The 18,746-nt window shown below is 48.3% G+C and overlaps 1 protein-coding gene across 4 annotated transcripts in view; it reads left to right on the forward strand.

The window, feature by feature from the left end:
• PLPP4 (phospholipid phosphatase 4) overlaps nucleotides 1–12,333 on the forward strand; it is a 128,453-nt gene extending 116,120 nt beyond the window's left edge. For 2 of the 4 annotated variants that reach the window (XM_053585800.1, XM_053585801.1), the window contains 2 exons: nucleotides 3,297–3,467; nucleotides 11,768–12,333. In XM_053585800.1, coding sequence (XP_053441775.1) covers nucleotides 3,297–3,467; nucleotides 11,768–11,967 — 371 coding nt within the window. In that variant the 3' untranslated portion in view covers nucleotides 11,968–12,333. Of the gene's footprint in view, nucleotides 1–3,296; nucleotides 3,468–4,406; nucleotides 4,486–11,767 lie in introns of those variants that run through there. The other 2 variants (XM_053585802.1, XM_053585803.1) reach the window with 2 other exon arrangements.
• Nucleotides 12,334–18,746: the final 6,413 nt, after the last annotated feature.

An 18,746-nucleotide genomic window follows, 5' to 3' on the forward strand; every position in this document is an offset into this window, starting at 1 on the left:
ATTTTTTGGTTGCAGTTTGGCCGGGGCCGGGTTCGAACCCATCACCCTCGGTACATGGGGCCGGCGCCTTACCGACTGAGCCACAGGCGCCACCCTCCATCCTCCTTTTCAAAGAAGCAGAGTCCTTAAAGTTTTGGGGGGATCACAATGTGGGTCCCGGCTCTGTGTGGGAGAAAAGACGTTTTACCTGTTGTCCAAAGAATGAGTCAAAGTCCAAAGCTAGCCAGCTCAGAGTTCCTGGGATGGAAGAGCTCAGTGGAGGCCCAGGATCTCACCTGGAGCCACCTGCCTGAGACCTTGGCAGTGGAGGTTTCCAGGGTCCCTTCTTTGTGCCCTGAAGATGCCCAGAGGTACAGGCAGTAATGGCTGCAGAGCTTATGACTCATCTGTCTTTTTTTTTTTTCATTGTCGGGGATTCATTGAGGGTACAATAAGCCAGGTTACACTGATTGCAATTGTTAGGTAAAGTCCCCCTTGCAATCATGTCTTGCCCCCATAAAGTGTGACACACACCAAGGCCCCACCCCCCTCCCTCCGTCCCTCTTTCTGTTTCCCCCCCATAACCTCAATTGTCATTAATTGTCCTCATATCAAAATTGAGTACATAGGATTCATGCTTCTCCATTCTTGTGATGCTTTACTAAGAATAATGTCTTCCACGTCCATCCAGGATAATACAAAGGATGTAAAGTCTCCATTTTTTTTAATAGCTGAATAGTATTGCATAGTATACATATACCACAGCTTGTTAATCCATTCCCGAGTTGGTGGGCATTTAGGCTGTTTCCACATTTTTTTTTTATTAAATCATAACTGTATACATTGATATGATCATGGGGCATCATACACTCGCTTCATAGACCATTTGACACATTTTTACCACAGTGGTTAACATAGCCTTTCCGGCGTTATCTAGAATGTAAAGGTTTTGACTCATCTGTCTTAAAAATGACGAGTCATTTTTTTTTATGGGGGACACAAAATCTCTGCTCAATATTCACCTTATGTTTGTAGACTTTTTTTTCTATTTCTTTTCCTGAGTGATGCCAGTTTGGTAACACCCACAGCTGCCTCTCCTCTGAGTTAAATCTTGGAGACTTTCATCCGTAACCCTCCAGAGCCCCAGGGCAGTTTTTACTGCTTCCCACATTTAGTGTTAATTAGGTGGCTAGACTTGCTAAGCCATCTGATCTGAATAAAGTCCAATATTCCTCCTGCAGCAGCTCAGGATGAGGCCAGCGCCAAGGGGACCAGCTCTTTGGCCCTCCTCCCACACCCTGACACCTCATGGGAGCCTGCAAATGAGTAGAAGGAGCAGAGCAACGTGGATGAGGATGGAAATTAAGAAGCTGTAGAGCTTGCTAGGATGGTGGCCAAACGGGCTGCTTTGGAACACCATGTAAATCACGTAATACCCTTAATACCCTCCCATCACAGCATCTAGAGCAGGGCTGGGCAATGCCGCCTCTCGCATAGTCTTACTTTAAGCAGAATATTTGACACATGTCAGCACTGCTTTGCTGTTTGAGTGCTAATCGTTACTCAGAAATGTTTCAGGGCAAACCCCACTCACCATTGCATTTCCCTACTTTCACTTCATTTTTATACCTGGGATAAACCTGGTTTAACATTCCACTTACAAAACAACAAAAAGAGCTGGCAACAGGGTTTAATTTGGTCTCTGAAAAAGTTCTACTTTGGTATATGTTGAGAATGGAGATCCCTTTGGCCACATTATTATCAGAGATAATTTGGAAAAGCTGCAGGTTGTTCATTGCTATGTCCCGTAGTCACAATTACCTTGAACCTGCAATCTAGGGTCCTGCTTTGTGCTTAATTGTGTCCTTGGTATCGTTCATAATGCCGTGTGAGCACGGTAGTTTTCATGGTTGCACCATAGTCCACTGAATGGAAACGTCACAGTTTGCTTATTATGTCTCCGGGCTGCTCACTTGCAGTTTTTCCATAACTTGGAGCAGAACCTCTAGATTTCCCTCGTGCTTGTCTTTTGTCTTATTTCCTTAAGAGAGACGCTGAGATTTCCGTTACAGATGATGAATGTGTTCTAGAGCAGGGCTCCTCAGACGGCAGCGTGCACACAGATCCCTTTGTCAGACACAGACTCGACTCCTGAGAATCTGCGTTTGTAACTGATGCTGTGTGTTGCTCGGGCTGGGGCTCTGGCTTTGCACAGTCCCCTAAGGTTGCTGATGTGTGGGCATCTGGAGTATTTTTAAGTCCCTTTTGACCAGGTCACCGGGTAGACTGGTTACCTACAAGCTCTGCCTCCTGGGGAGGGTGTTCCAATCAAGAGGAAGGTTTTGATTAGACTGGTGTCCAGAGAAGGTGGGGAGCTTTAGCATTTGCCTTCAACAAAAACTTCTAAGCCCACCCAGTTGTGGCTGCCCCTGGAATCACTTGCGGAGTTCACACACACACACACACACACACTCAGTGCACACGTGCCACACATGCAGAATGACTGTCAGTGGGACCTGGCTACCAGGATGGTTTCAGGCTTTCCAGATATTAGAGGTGACTCCCTGTGTGGCCAGAGTTGAAGACCATTCATTGTTAAGCCTGTGGAAAACCCACCTTTAATCTCCTGAGTCCCAACTGTGCTTTAAAGCTAATTGGGTAAAAAGCTGGGGGCTTGTAAATGCTACCCCCACCCCCACACCTCAGACAATGGACTTAGCACAGCCCTGAGTTGTCTTCGCGATTCTGAAAACCATCACGATGATTTCTGAGAGAAAACAAGGTTTTGCCATCACTGCCTTCTCCACTAGACCCGTCCTCGTGAGCACCACCACTGTACTTTCTGTCTCCCAGGCCCCAAATCTGGGGCTCCCCTTGGCCTCCTTACTGTCCCACGCCCTTCAGATCTAAGCAGGTTTCACAATCTTTTATTCTGCACATATGGTTTTCCTTACAGAATGTAATGCATCATATTCAAGTTCTCTGTTAGGGTGGTTACGTCCTTCTCTCGATGCCAGAGAGAGAATGTGACGCATGATGTGTCCCCCTCACCCAGCACACTGCCCATCGGGCACGCAGTAGACACCCATCAAATCACAGTTGAATGAATGGCATAGGACAGCCTTCGTTCTGTGCACTTCTCATGGGGAGTTTATGCCGGCACGGGTCTAGCAGGAGCACAGATTGCCTAGACGGAGGCTGGTGCCAACCCAGGCTCAGCCTTGGGGGTGTGCAGGACAGCAGACAGGACGGCCTGGACGCCCTGAGCGCTGGCCTCACCACCTGCCGGAGTAACACCTGCTGTCTCTCTTTGGCAGTTGCCTTTTCCGGCCTTGGCTTCACGACCTTCTACTTGGCGGGCAAGCTGCACTGCTTCACCGAGAGCGGGCGAGGGAAGAGCTGGCGGCTTTGTGCCGCCATCCTGCCCTTGTACTGCGCCATGATGATCGCTCTGTCCCGCATGTGCGACTATAAGCACCACTGGCAAGGTGAGTCCCCCCAGGCCTGCCCGGGCCTCACCGTGTCCACTGCTCTCCTGCAGGGACTCAGGTAGAAATGTGCTGACTCAGGGGACTAAGGGCCAATGGTCAGAAACCAGAGCTGGCCGAGTGGCACAGCAGCTACGCCTGTTCCAGTGAGGCCTAGCCTTCCTGCTGCCCTTCCTGTGGGGAGAACCAATAACTCCCTCCTCCCTCGTGCTTTAGGGGACTTTCTCGAGTTCTGCCAGAGGGTTGGGCCCTTGGGCTTAGCATTGCCCTTGGTCTCAGACCCACATGTGATTTCTCAGCTGGATGTCCCAGCCTACAAGGACATATTTCTCGCCACGGCTGTTCTTCCAAAAGGTGTGCCCAGCCACAGGTCAATTGCAGCGGCATTCCCGGCTGCAACTACAAGATTGGGAGAGGCTTAGCTACACATGTCCGTCCTGGGATATGTGTTAAAAGTCAAAACAGCACAAAACAAGGGAAGAGCTTGTTCCTGGAATATAGCTAGACCATGCCATGTCCCTCTACAGATAAATTACAGCTTAGAGACAGGTGATGTCCACCGGAGGCATGGCCTCTATGAGTGGCAGGGCTGAGGGCAGAGTTTTCCAAGTGCAACTTCAGGTCAGCTTGGTCAAGCCACTCTGAGCTAGGAACTGGACTCCCTTGGGGTTGGGGAGGTGGGAGTGGGGTGGGGGCAGTGACCCAGAATCTTCACAGTTCACCAGCCAGCCGTGAGCCCTCCTTGCCGCTGCAGTCTGAGGAGCACAGGTGAGGGCTCTGCTGTGTGTATCAACTTTAAATAACAAATCAAAGGCCATGGGCCTAAATCCAGCTTGCCTGGACAGGTGGGCTTGGGCTGTCATTGTGACCTGGACCTCCTCCTCCCCTTGTCTGGCCGCTGCAGGTCACTGAGCTCCTCCTCCTCCTCTGTCTTTGCAGCCAGCTGCCTGTGGGACCAGCCCCTTCTCCCCTCTTACGGGGTTTGTGTGGCGGTAGTGAGTTGGAGGCAAGGCTGGAGGTGAGGGGTGCTGTTGGCTGCGGGCCCCTCTGTCCCATCTTCTCCTAGGGCTTTGCACTCCTCCTCCCCACCCTGCCTCTCCTAGAGTTTACACCTTAGGCATCTTGTGCCCCAGGGCAACTTTGGGCTGGAGGGTGAAGGTGTAGGGAAGGAGAGGCCGACACAGGGTTTGGACAGGTGGACACAGCAAGCACCGAGTGCTGCCCGTGGTCTCCTGATGGGGATGGTCAATAGAGGCCGCAGGGCTGGGTCTGAGCCCTCCTGTGTTTGTTTTTATCAATGGCTTGGATAAAGTCTTAGATAATATGAAGCCACAGGCAGAGAGGGAGGGACAGAGTTGCTGATCCCACAGCAAGAGCACATCCAGTGTACCCTCAGAGCCTCCTTGTTGCCCTGATGGCCATTTCCCCATGAGGACCATGACGGGCCACACGGCCTCTGATAGGTGGCTTCTCATTGATCCCCTGTGAACCATAGTTTCTTCTTTGAGCAGGGGAACAACAGTCCCCAAATAGTTTACAGAGCTGTGTCACAGACTGAATGAAATATGGCTGTGAATGTCCTTCGTAAATGGAAACATCCCACATGATGCAAATCGGTATCACCAAACACCCCACGTGGAGGCAGGCATGTTTTGAAACATGATCTGTTTGCAAGCTTTGAATGCTGGGTTTTACTTCTATTCAAGCACGTGGGATTTGGGGAGCAATGGAGGGTTTCAGAATTGAATCCATTTTCCTTTGTCTTGGAAGTGAGGGAGAGCCTTTGTATGGTGATCTTGGACTGAAAAGTTAAGACGTGCGGTTGGCCTCTCTTCAGCACTGTCCGGCCCTGACCCATCATGTCACTCCTTCCCTAGGTGTGGCTGTGTGACGTGACCATAAAGAATGAACGTTCAGAATCATAGCTCCTGGCTTGAGGGACCGGCAGCCTCATGAGGCAGCTGGCGCACTCACAGGCTGTAGGCAGCTGGAGCTTCAGCCCGACAGACACGGAAAGGGACTTTGAACAGTGTAGGGGAGTATCAGTGCTCCGGGGGCTGACGGAATGCAAAGTAAGAGAATGCATGTTTGGTGATGTAGTGATGTTGCGAGCCAGGTGTGGACACAGACCCACACTGCGCGTGGCAGACGTCTGTAGCCATGACTGGGCTTCAGTTGGTGCAGGCTGCTAGTGTGGCCCAGGTACCAGTTCAGTTCTGCCATTCTCTGTCCAGTCAGGACAGCGACAGGTGTTTCCTTGGATCCTCTCATGGGCCCTGAGGAGGACTCAGTTTACCTGATTGCTCCTTCGTGAGGCCGTCTGTCTCTGTCTCCACCCAGTGTTCTCAGATGTGGGTGGAGAGGTTGGTTGCACCACCCAGGGGACATTTAGCAATGTCTGCAGACATCTTTTTGGTAGTTACAACATTGATGTGACTTGTAGCTACTGAGTACCAGGGTCAGAGGCTAGGGAGACACTGCTGAACACCCCCGATGCCCACAGCTGCCCCTCCCCCACAACCAGTAGTTACCCGGCCCCAAAAGTCAACGCTGCCCGGTGGAGAATGCCTGTTCTACACTGTACCTCACTCCATCTTTCTTTCCCGTGTTACGTGTTAAGGGAGTGAGAAATGTGATTTTTCAACACTCAGTTATGAAGGGAGGAATTATAGAAGCTGCAAAAGTTTGAGGCTTGGAAGAGGGATGGACAGTGAAGCCTTCAGTGGCTGTATGGGTGGATGTTGGGGGCAGGATGCCTGATTAAGATACATAACTTGTTTTGCTTTGGTGAACTGAGCTATCTGTGACCGGGGGTGGGGGCCGTCCATCATGATGAGAATTCGCAGGCAACCTCAGAGGCATCAGCAAAACTCAAGTCCCTCTCCTATTAATGGGAGGAGGTTTTATGACTCCATTTCAATTTTGATGTAAACAGCTGTGCCTAGTGTGGAAATACATCCCATTGCTCAGTTACACATCTGTATTCATAACGTCCAGTGGCTCACTCTGTCCACGGTCATGGGGGTTTTCTGCTGTTGACACCGCTCTGGTCTTTTCTGCCTCCCAGCCCAGTCCCTGTATGCAAGTCTGTTGTTTCATTAGGTGAGGCAAGTACAGGAGCACAGGCCAGGGCCTAGAGGGGGACACGGGAGTCCTGGAAAGAGCTTCCCCAGACATAAACCAGCAGGGTGGAGACTGAACCCCTGGGGCTGCTGTTCCCGTGTCCCTGTGACACACCGGCTTTCAGGTCACCTGGAAGTGGGGCAGTTTCACAGGTGATGCTAGTTGCAAAGCCCAGTGCCTCGCAAAGGGCTCCTTTTGTGATTAACTGTGTGGTTTAGGTGCTAAAATTTGGGCAATTCCCATGCTAGATTAAAAAAAAAGCATGTCACCAAACCGACTCTGCCCCTGCTCACAGCCCTGTGTGTGTGGCTCTGGTCAGTGGACAGTCACAGTGGGGAGTGGCAGGGTGCCCAGATGGTAGCCCCGAGAGGGACCAGGCCCTGGTCCACGCTGAGAGCTCAACAAGGTCACAAGGAGTGTGGACAGGTGACTGGTCAGCCTGTGTCCTGCAGTCTTACAGAGACACCATCCGTTGCTCCAAAGATAGGCTGCCTCCAGTTTCTCAGATTTCTTTGCTTTCCCGGTGCCTTCACACAGACCCTTTCCTCTGCCTGGTTCTTTCCCCTGCCTGGGAAACTGCTGCACCCTCCTTGCCTCCACCCTCCACTTCCTCTGGTTAACTCTGGCCCATCCTTCAGGTCTAGCCTGAGGATTGTGTCATCCGCAAACTCTGGTCCAGACTAGCCCAGGTCCCTCTCCTGGGCACAGACCCCTGCATTTCTCCCTCGCGAGTCTCATCACACTGCAGCTCCTGCAGCTCACCCATCAGGCTGACATCGTGGAGTGTCTGTCTCGCTGCTTAGAGCTGTGAGCTCTGGGATGGCAGGGGCTTATCGCGTGCCCTGGGCCTGGCCCTGAGACCTGCCACCTGCCACCTGCCACAGAGGGAATTCACATGTGTTAAATGAATGACACCAGTGCTAAGTATTCTAGGAACACTGAGATCCATTTATTTGTCTTTTAATACCACCAGTTGTATGTTGCCATATGTGGGGTAAAGTCAATTTCAAGTGGATTTTTCCCCCCAACAAAGCCCTACTTGTCTCCTGCCTAATTTTCTATTAAGAGGATATGAATATGATTCTATCAAACGAGCAATAACCCATTTGAGGGAATCGGTGACAAGCTCCTTCATGAGCTAAGTTATTTTGAGGATACTGTTTACCACCTTTGTAATAGACAAAGCCCTGAAATGGCTCTACTGAGAAGGTGGCTTGGATAGAACTCCATTGCCCTTGTTATTTAGGATCCCTCCTGCGGCACCTGTGATATCCCAGTGTATTCATTCCATTAAATGAGAGAAGGAATTGGCAGGGTTCACTGTTTCCGTACGTGCCACTGCATCAGTAAGCCTGGCAAACATCCACAGTAATGGTTTGAAACCTTTTAGTCAGTGACCCGCCTAATGAAGTGCTGCGTTGCAGAAGACAGAATGGTAAGGTGTGTGATTTGCAGGTTTTGCCCTTCATGCTGTCCAATAGTCAGCAGCTCAAATGCAGATGACACAGGTCATTTTAGATGCTCATAAAAATAACACCCCCTGGAGCTGTTTCCTGGGGTTAGAGGAAAAACAAAATAATAGTGCAACTCTAAGACCTTGAACTAGGAAAGGACCTGGCACATTTTCCAGGCTGGTGGCCACGGGGCTATGGGAAGAGTGTCTTCACTTGAGCAGCTTCACTTTAGCATGTTAATTATTCACTGCGGCCCCTACTCCAGAGCTCGTAGTACATATTGCTTTATAATTTCTTGGGTAACAGTGTTTTTTAAAGTTCATTAGCATTTTACTTAAAGTGCTGTGAAAATTTGTCCATGCCAAAAAGGTGAGAACTCTAGATGCTGAGCGGCTGTGTGAGCAGGAGGGGGTGGGTCCGAGAGTGCCCAACAGGCCTAGAGTGGGGTGTGAGAGCAACAGTCTGTGAACAACAGTGATAGACATTGTTTTTAGGTCTTATTTTGACATGCTGTGTAATGTAACCTTTAGAAATAATAAATTATTCTCATCACAACTCAAGAGGTGAATATGGAGAATTACATTTGAGACACAGGGAAACTGAGGCTCAGAAAGATGAAGTGACTTTCCCTGAGGGCTGCAGTGTCTCAGCCTGAGAATTCCTCAACATTTGAGCTTCTTAGGTGGGGAGGGGGGAGGTAGTTGCTGGCTGTCTTAACAGGGCCCCAGCTGTCTGCGTGTGCAACAGCTCTCCTCGTGGGAATGCGTCAGGATGGGTCTGCCGCCCGCAGCCCATAGCCTCCTGGTTTCACTCCTGTCTCTAGACCATCCTCCTTGCCCTTCTGACCTGACCTGGATGGATGTTCACCTGTCTGAGTAGACGCTAACACATAGTCCTCACCTTCCTGCCAGCTGCGGGCCACATTGTCACACCGTGTCTGTCAGTTGTGTAGATTTGAGTTCCTATGGAGAGGAAGCAGTGACTTATTCAGTCTCTCCCTTTGACCAGTTAGAATGACTTTTGCTTCTTAGCAATGTTTTATCCCAACCAAGGAAATGACCTGTTTTTGAGATGTGTGTTGGCAGAGCTTCTAAATATTCTCAACACATGGGGCTCAGTAGGGCAACCCAGGGAATCCAGTCCCTGAACACTCACACTGGAAGACTTCTCAGCCACCATGCATATGTTGAGTGCTCTTGCGTTATTGACGGGGCAACAGAGAAGACCAGAGACAGCTCCCCCAAGGATGCACAGAATGGCAGCCAAATCTAGTCCTGAGTTCCTATGTGTCCATTTTCATTAATGGACTTAATTCTGCTGTGAGCAAGGCACTGGTCGAGGTGTTGAGGGAGTCAACAGCGAGCCCTCCTAGGGTCTTGAGACCAGCATTAATCATTAACCAGTTGTACAGTTTGTCATTATTTGCCACTATGATTGCACAGGGGATGGGAGGGCCTATCCGAGTGTGCAGCTGGGAATTTTGGTTGGTCTGGAGGCAAGTGAGGCTTCACTGCATGGTCACATTCATTTGAGCTCTGAAATATGATAGAAATTCATTGGGAAAGAGTTGAGGAGAAGGGACTCCCAGGAATGCAGGGTGGGAACAGCGCCTGTGGAACTCTGAAAGGGGAAGAAGCAGGTGTGTTTGGGAACAGAAAGAAGGACTGTGGCTTTGGTAGAGAGAGGAGGGAGGGGTGGCTGGGACGGCTGGCAAAGGCCAGGGATACAGCCTTGAATGACACAGGGGCTCAGCTGTGCTCTAAGCACAGTGGGAAGGATTCATCCAGGCAGGGCAGGGGCCTCAGCTATTTGCACTTGAAAGCACGTCACTAGCTGCCCTGCCCCAATTCCATTGGGCAGAGTCTGCACACACTCAGGTTCATGCCGCCATCACAGACACATCTAACATAAAGGAGCTTTTCTTTTATTATACTTCTTTGCCAATTTTGCTATTACAGATCAATAACATTACATGCACTGAATGACTACACTTGTTTAAGAAAACAAAAAGCTATTTATTATAGAACTTCTGTATGTTTTACTACTGGGCTACTAGAAATACTGAGAGTAGAAGCAATTTCATGAAAGATACTGAAATATAAAAATATTATTCCCATCCTCAAAAATTCTTCTGATACATCTAGATAGAGCCTGGATACCAAGAATCACAAAGTGATGACAAGTGTGATGTGCCTGTCTAAACACCGAGCAGATTGTTTTCTTGAAAGATCTGTTTCCTTGACAGCCACTTAGAATTTCACCTACAGGAGACACAGGGGAATTAACCTGTGATTAAACTGAAGCGTCCACACAGGGTGTGGCTTACTGGAAGACTTGCCGGCCGAGCACTGATCATGAATGAAAACCCTTGCCCCTCCCCTGCACCCAGGTGGGCACCCCCTTCATTCAGCCCATGGGCCTGCTGTACCCTGAAGGCTGGGACCTCAGAGAATCACATGGTTATAAAGTCTGGAATGAGCCGGCACTGTGGACCAGCTCAACTACGGGATCAGGACACCAGGGTTCAAGCCCAGTTCTTCTGGGAAAATTCAACAAGACAGTATGTGAAGATGGAAACCCCCAACAAAGAAAGGCAGTTCAGCACATGGCACCCCTAACAGGAGCACCACATCTCTTTGTTAGTGGAGCATGTGCATTGCACTAGGATCTTCTTGGCAAGAATAACCCATAGGGTAGGGCACAGTGGCTCACACCTATAAGCTTAGCACTCTGAGAGGCCAAGGTGGGTGGATTGCTTGAGTTCAAGAATTCAAGACCAACCTGAGCAAAAGCGAGACCCCATCTCTATTAAAAATAGAAAAACTAACCAGGTAGTGTGGCAGGTGCCTGTAGTCCCAGGTACTCAGGAGGCTGAGGCAGGAAGATCTTGTGAGCCCAAGAGTTTGAGGTTGCTATGAGCGGGGATGCCATAGCACTCAACCCAGGGTGACAAAGTGAGACTCAAAAAAAAAAAAAATCACAGATAATCATAGTGTAAAGTAGGCACACACACATACTGAGGGCCGTTGGGGTGGGCAGCAGCTGAGCATGCTCCTTAGCCAGCATTGCCCTGGGCGGCAGGCCTGCAGGTGCACCCTCCTGCCTCCTCCGCCCCCTGCTTGCACCCTGATTGATGAGAGCTGTATCGCACTGGAGGGACTGGGCTCTCCTGCCAGAGGTCTGCTGAGTGTGCCAACACAGGCATGTTGTAAGATGTTTGATTCACTTTGTGACCCAGAAGGATTATTTCATCCCTGAGAAACCACTTTACTGCGAGGCAGAGACCAGCATGCCCGCTGGGTTTCTATGGCACGCCAGCGATATTGTAGGAGTTCGGATGGAATTTGCTCAAGAGAAATTATAGCTCCTAAGGATATTTAGATCTGTTCAAATTCCTCTAGAAATTAGAATTGGTTTTAAAAATCAGGAAACAAATCTGAATCCATGCAACGCTCAGCCATCAGCTAAAGGAATAGACAGAAGAGAGACTCAAGTGCTTATTTTTTAAACATTTAAATGCTACAGAGGATGCCAGTTTGCAGTAGCCACCAGGATTTATATCTTCAATGTTGTTCCTCTGTTTTTAGTCTTTTGGGGGGTTTCTTGATATGGGCAAATAAGTTACTTGAACCGGTGGGAAGAGTGCTTTCTGGGAAACATAACTGGCCACGTTGGAGCGAGTAGTAACTTACCCATGTCTCCTGTTCTGCTCTTCCCGCCTAGATTCCTTTGTTGGTGGCATCATCGGCCTCATTTTTGCCTACATCTGCTACAGACAGCACTACCCGCCTCTGGCCAACACAGCTTGCCATAAACCGTACGTCAGTCTCCGAGTCCCAACCTCGTTGAAAACAGAGGAGAGGCCCACGGCCGACAGCGCGCCCAGCTTGCCTCTGGAGGGGATCGGCGAAGGCCCCGTGTGACTGTGTCCTGGGAGGACGGCCACTGAGCCCCGGGCGTGCTCTTCCACCCTGATGTCATAAGGATTTCAGGGTGGAAGAAAAGGATTTCCCTAGCGTGTTTCTCTTCAGTTGTTTGTCCGAGTTATCCTCCTCCTGCTTCCATGGCGCGGTGGTATTCCCGCTACTTTCATGTCTTTCTTTCAACATTCTTGCATTTGCAAGGGAAGGACACCAGGAACATTCTCTGGGAGATGTGTGGAAGGAGGCTGCAGGGGTGGGGTTGGGCAGCTCAGCCAGTTCCTCTGTCTGAAATGATTGCTGTTGTAGCCGCCTTCCTGTGTTTTCATGGTTGTAAAACATAATAAAACCTCCCACCTGGAAGGCTTGGTGTTGGCCGCCGAGTACAACAGATGTCATTCAGAGATGCAGTGGGTTTCAGAGCTGAGGCCCAAAGCCGGCTCTGTCTATAGGTCATTCCAGGCACTGAGCTTGGAAGAAAGGCCGAGAAGCTTCCTGAGCCGTCAACTTCTCCTAGCATGTGTCTCTGAAATGCATTTGAAACTCAGCCCTACAGCCTTAGCATTTCCAGGGCTTTTTGAATCATTGAGTCAAGCAAACAAGGTGAATCACTTCACAGACCTCTTCACGGTACAGGGCACAGAAGGATGCTTGGGTGTCCTGTGGGCAGGTGGGGGGCGGTCACTGCCGTTGCCTGAGGGCTCTGGGCGCAGAATCCTTCCAACCTTGTGGTCTAGTTTATGGGCCACTTTGGCAGCTCAACCTGTTACAGGGAATTGGGGGTCATGGGGGGAGGGTCTTACTTGGCCCCCTGTAGGAAGTGCTGTGACTACTCTCACAGATCAGGAAGTCCGGGCCTTGAGTCTATTTCAAGGCACAGGTAGGGTGGCCACTAGAGCTGAGAAGCAGCTTCAGGGTAAGAGTTGTTCCCCTGTAAGATCTGAGTTTTGCGGAGCTATGCTTTTCTGGAGTGGCGATATATCGCTGTTCCCATTTAGCAGGAACTGTTTCTGTGTGATGAGGCTCCGGGAGAAAGCACGAGAACACAGTCAGAAATGCACCATCTCCGCTCAGCTCTTTACCCTGTTGAATGCAGCCAGTCCCTGTGAACCTTTGCAGTCTGAGGATGTAGCATGTGGCTCCTTGGCCAGCTTGGTTTTTTCCAAACCAGTGAACATTCCCTTGATCCAATGCTGAGGGGTGGTACCACAGGGTTCTGCAGGTGCCTGGGCATGGTTGCTGCAAGGTGATGCAAATTTGGTGTGCAAAGAGTGTCACTTTCCAGCAGTTAGCATTACAGACTGCATTTTGGAAGACTCGGGTGGCCATATACATTGTCAGCTGAACAGCTCTGGGCTGGGTGTCCAGTGAGAAACATCTCCCCACCTGCGTCCTTCGGAGCTGGCTTTGGCACAGAGCCATGTGCTTGTAGGAGAAGGGAAGGCTTAAATTGATTTCCACCTGAAGTCGGGCGGCGCCTGTGGCTCAAGGAGTAGGGCGCCAGTCCCATATGCCGGAGGTGCTGGGTTCAAACCCAGCCCCGGCCAAAATCACAAAAAAAAAAAATAGTTGAGACTACTCTACTTAGTGATTTCCACCTGTAGTCAAACCATTGATTTTTAAAACTTACGGCATTCTTATACTGGAAGGCAACTTTGAGAATGAATGTGAGATACTTGAAAAGCTAAATCATAGCAATTCATAAAACATAATTTTAAATCCAGAGCTAACATTCATAGGATATTAGAAAAATCAAACAATATTCAGATTTAACTGAACATTCTCTAATTTTGAAAAATAAAACTAAAAGTAGAGATGCAAGAAAAGGATCCAATGCTACTGTTAAAAAAAAAAAAAGACACATATACTTACTTGATTCTGCAGTGGCATGCTGGAGGAAAGAGAAAGGTTTAGACTTCACTAAGGATGACTTAACATTCTGGACCATGAATGTACATTTAATATAAATACTTCCATTTACAGGAAGGACTCTCTGCAAAGTAACAGGATATTGTTTACGCTCATAATGACATTGAAAGTCCTAAGATAGGCCATGTAAAAGCTTTGATTAAAATGTAATTAAAATGACAAAAGACATAATAACACGTGTGGCAGGATCCTCAGGCGCCGGGATTAACAGTGGAAGCCAGTTCACAAAGGCAGGTGTTTTTGTGGATCCATATGTTTTAATTTCATGCACTATTAGGGTGAAGTAAATGTGAAAGTACAATGAAACAGTAAAATGGCCGTGAATGAGGACATTTGTTCCTCAGTCCCTGGTCCTTTTTGGATGTGGGAGGGTTTATGAGTTCAAGGCACATGGTGTGAACAGCCAGAGTGCACCCTGGAAGCCGGGAGCTGTAAGACTTTTCTTCCTTTGCTGAGTAAACCTGGTGAGAGTCCAATGTAGAGATTAGCAGTGACAAGGACAGATACTTCCAGGGACCAGAAAAGTTGGTCAGTGAAGAGGCAGGTTAGGGCCATTAGGGACAAGTGGAGACACAGCGCACACATGCCCAGGGAGGTGCACTGACCTGTCTTAGCTCCATGTTGCTGTCACTAGGTAGGGAGAAAGCTCAGTGTTGCCAGACCTTCTGAGTTCTCAAGAGAAGTGGAGAAGCTACATTTTTATGTAGAATTGCTTGATTCTACAATAATTTACATTGGGATGTTTTAGGATACAATTAAGAAAACATCCTATTAATTAAGCTTAATTAAGAGAGACTTATTAATATTAAAAATAACAGGAAACTGAAAGGTAAAGGGTCACAAAGACCCCCAGCCCTTTCCGTCCTTTTGCTCTACCATTTTCCATATGCTATCCTCACATCACAAAGTGGCTGCAGCATCCCCAAGATCAAATCCTCATCCAATTGTGCTCAAAGGCAGGAAGAAGCGTTCTCAGTCATATGACAGATAAAGTCTATTTTTAAGGATCTCCCTTTTATTAGGGAAGAAAATGTTTCCCACCTACGAAGAATTTCCTTTACTTTCATTGCCTAAAATGATATTATTTGGCCATCCCTGGAAGTAAAAGAGGCTTAGAAGAGTGAGTATCCAGAATTTTAGGCTCTTTATAGGAGGTGGATTCCACCTGCTTGGGAAGGGGGTTGAAGAATAGCTGTTGGATTGACGATGAGCTGCATCTGTGACAGCACCTAACGTGTCTAATGAAAAAAACAAAACTACACATAGGTGAAATAAAGTGTAGAGCAGGCTGTTTGCAGTCTCCCTGAGGGGTCTCACGGCTTCTTGGTGGGTTTGAATCAGAGCAGAAATTCTGGCTCTTCTCTCCACCTCTGTAGCCCGAATGAATTGCCTTCTAAAGAGCTTTCTAACTAAAGCCATGCACTTGTTGTCTGGGCATACTCCAGCTCCCGGAGAGCTTTGGCACATTCTTTTCCCCAACTCCACGATCTTCAAGACACTTTCCTTTCCTTCATCTCAACGTTCCCGCACCTCCCTTTACTGTATCACTGAGGATTTGTTCCATTCTTTCCAGTTCATTGTCAACGGGTCACCTCTGCAGTTACCTGCTTCCTGTTTACATCTAGAGTTGACCCTACTTGGGAAGGCTCTTCCTTTACAGAGACATCCTCACACATAGGGGTCAAATGGGAAACACCTGGCCTAGGTAATCTTGGTCTTAGTCCTAGAAGCCGAAACAGAGCTAAGATAACTTAATGGCAGCCTCTTAGAGAAGATAAACATAAGCCCCTGTGTCCAGGTATGTCCAGGGACCCCCATTTGCTGCCTGCCTGATGATGGTTGCTTAGCTTTCCTTTCAGTCCTGTGAGCCACCCAGAGCCCACCAGCACACATGGCTTTCCTGATAGAGTTGCTTTCTGTTGCTTACAACCAAAACATCTCCTAAGCAAGAACTTTAATTTCATCATTCTCACCTCCCCAGATGTGGAGGGGTTGTTTCCCAGGAGCTTACAGTGCGTTGCATCCATAACATCGGGCTTCAAAATTCCACTCCCAACTTTCAAAACAGCTCTCCAAAGGTTAGTTCATCCATCACGCAAACCCAAGCTGGAAATTTCAGAGAATGCCTGGCAGGTAGTTAATCGAAACTGGAATGTTCCCCCAAGCCTTTAGCATTTGGTGATTCCACATTCTGGCACACATACAAAATGAACCCCCAGCTCCAGCAACTAAAGTGAGGAAGGCCTGGCCCGGTGTTTAGAACCTTTTCTCTATCCCAAGTTCAAAACAAACGAAAACAAAAACTACTTTCCTAAGTCATAGAAAACAAAATACTGATTTCAGTGTAAAATTTACCATAAATTTTAAAGATGTGCTGCTTTTTTAGGGTATTTTTGCCCTCACATGTGCGTTTGTGTTTATGCCTTTAGAACTTTGATGGGCATGGGCTATCTTTTCTCATCATATCTCTTGCCTGGGCACACGCTCTTGTCAAGAAGAACTGTTACCATATTAGAAAATGCCCTTGATAACCTGTGGCTGTACCTATCCTAGTACAAAGAAGTCCAGGCTCAATTAAGATCAACACTTCACTGTAGTTTGCACCGTTGCTACTGTCTGAGGAGTAGGGGAAATCGGGAACTAGAATTCCAGAGCAGTTTTGTGGGTTTTTTTTGTTTGTTTGTTTGTTTTATGCAAGAGGAGGAAAAAGAGAGATGGCCTTATGCCACCATATGTCAAAGGATGTTTCACAGAACTAATCCACCCTTATAAAAAATACAATACAATATAGGGGTGATTGACAGATTCTAAATTCCCCTCTTAGAGATCTCAACTGCACAGTAGCATATTAAAGGCACTGAAATGAACTGCAACAAAGAAATTGACCCTGACACATGCCCCTTTTCATTCTTTGATGACACCTTTTCACACCAGTGCCTTGGTGTGATGCTGCTGGGACTGACTGCCAGTGGGTTTCTGCCAGTGGCCAGCAGTGATAGTGCTCCCAGCAGTGACGAGAGTGGCACTTCAGCACGGCACGCGCTGCACGGCGAGGGAGCCCCAGGGCTGGCTTCTCCTCTCTAATGTGGCTTCTCTTCTTGCTTGGCCCTGGAAAGATCCCCGGACTGACACAGACCACACTCACAGATGCCCCGGGGGCCTCGCGTGCTGGGGTGCTAAGTGACTGCTTTTGCCCACGTCCACCCCTCTGCGAGGCCAGCATGAGAGGATGGGAGCACTTGGGATGGGGCCAGGCAGCCCTCACATCAGCTGACACACAACCTGGAGCAGTGGCTCCAGGCACATGGGCGTATCTGCATCTGCAAAATGGTCTGAGTAACACACACCTTCCAGGATGGTTAGTGATCAAGGGTGTAAGACATCAGATCATGATAGTTGAAAATTGCAGGAATCCTGGAGTATCTGAGGATTTAGAACAAGCTCCCTGGCACCAAAACTCCCTGTTTCTGTCTGTTTGGGCTGCTGTAACAGAATGTCTGCTGGGTGACTTACAAACAACGGAACTTTATTTCTCAAAGTTCTGGAGCTGGCAAGTCCAAAATCAAGGCAACTGCAGATTTGGTGTCTGGTTGGAGTGTGCTTCATGGTTCATAAACCGCTGTCTTTTTGCTGTGTCTTCACATGGTGGAAGAGGCGAGGGAGCTCCCTGGGGTCCCTTTTATAAAGGCGCTAATTCCATTAATTAGGGCTCCACCCTCATAACCTAATCACTTCCCAAAGGCCCAACCTCCTTATATCATCACATTGGGAGTTAGGATTTCTACAAACGAATTGGGGGAGGGGGCTTAAACATTCAGTCCCCGAAGAGTACAAAGTCGTTCAGATACTAGCCAGAGAATTCCACTGGCAATGTTGTTACGGTAATCAAGTATTAAAGCTCTAATTGAATTATTATCCCTCTTCTAATTGCTGCTGTCACCAGTAGGCAATAGTACAATTTATCCTCTTAGGAATCCCAGGTTCCCACTATAAGAAGGTTGAATTAATATTACAATAAAATTCACTGTGTTGATTTTTATAAGAACTAATATCTCTGAGAGGTGCTCAACATATGTCAGATGTCGCTACAGCCACAGGCTGTTTGGGAGACCAGGGGCCAACCTGAAGTCAAGGCTGGGCGGGACAAGCAGCTTCTAGGGTATTAAGGGGTGAGAAGCTCACATGCGCCAAGGCTCACTCTGTATCAAGCCTCCCGAAAGAAAAAGAGCAGGCAGGGGACAGGGAGAACCCCCAGCCATCCAAGGAAGAGAGTTAGCTGAGCCAATGGATACTTGAATTATTGGAGAAAAGTGTGCAATTAGAAAAAAAAAAACATAAAAGGACTTGAAGAGCTCCTGAGCCCTGTAAGGATCATAGAATGTTTTGGTACACATAGAAACAGGTCTGGAAAAAGGTGCTGTACCCGGGTACCAGGAGCTAGAGAGGACAAGGAGTATGCAGAAAGGGCAGGGTTGGCTTCAGCGAAAGGGGAGTTTCAGGAAGCAGCCAGCCCAAATTTATTGAAAAAGAGGAATCAGATACCCCCTTGCATAAGCGCGAGCACACACACCTGGGAGGTTGTCTGAGGCTGAGTTGTTTCTATAGCTCTCTGGAAGCAGACCTTGCAGAACATTCTGTTCTTGAGCTGGTTATTCTGGCCTCCCAACCAGCTGTGATCTGCAGCCACACTCACAGGGGGAAACTCTAAGCCAGTGTTTGCTCACCTCTTTTATCTCACGGCACACTTGAACTTTTAAACTTCCATGGCACACTTAAGTTAATCAAAAAAAAAAGTAAAAGAAAGAATATACTTACTGTGAACTTCTTTTGAAAATAATTCATGATCTTTAAAA

This window comes from Nycticebus coucang, chromosome 3, assembly GCF_027406575.1.
Source record: "Nycticebus coucang isolate mNycCou1 chromosome 3, mNycCou1.pri, whole genome shotgun sequence".
Classification (NCBI taxonomy): Eukaryota; Metazoa; Chordata; class Mammalia; order Primates; family Lorisidae; genus Nycticebus; species Nycticebus coucang.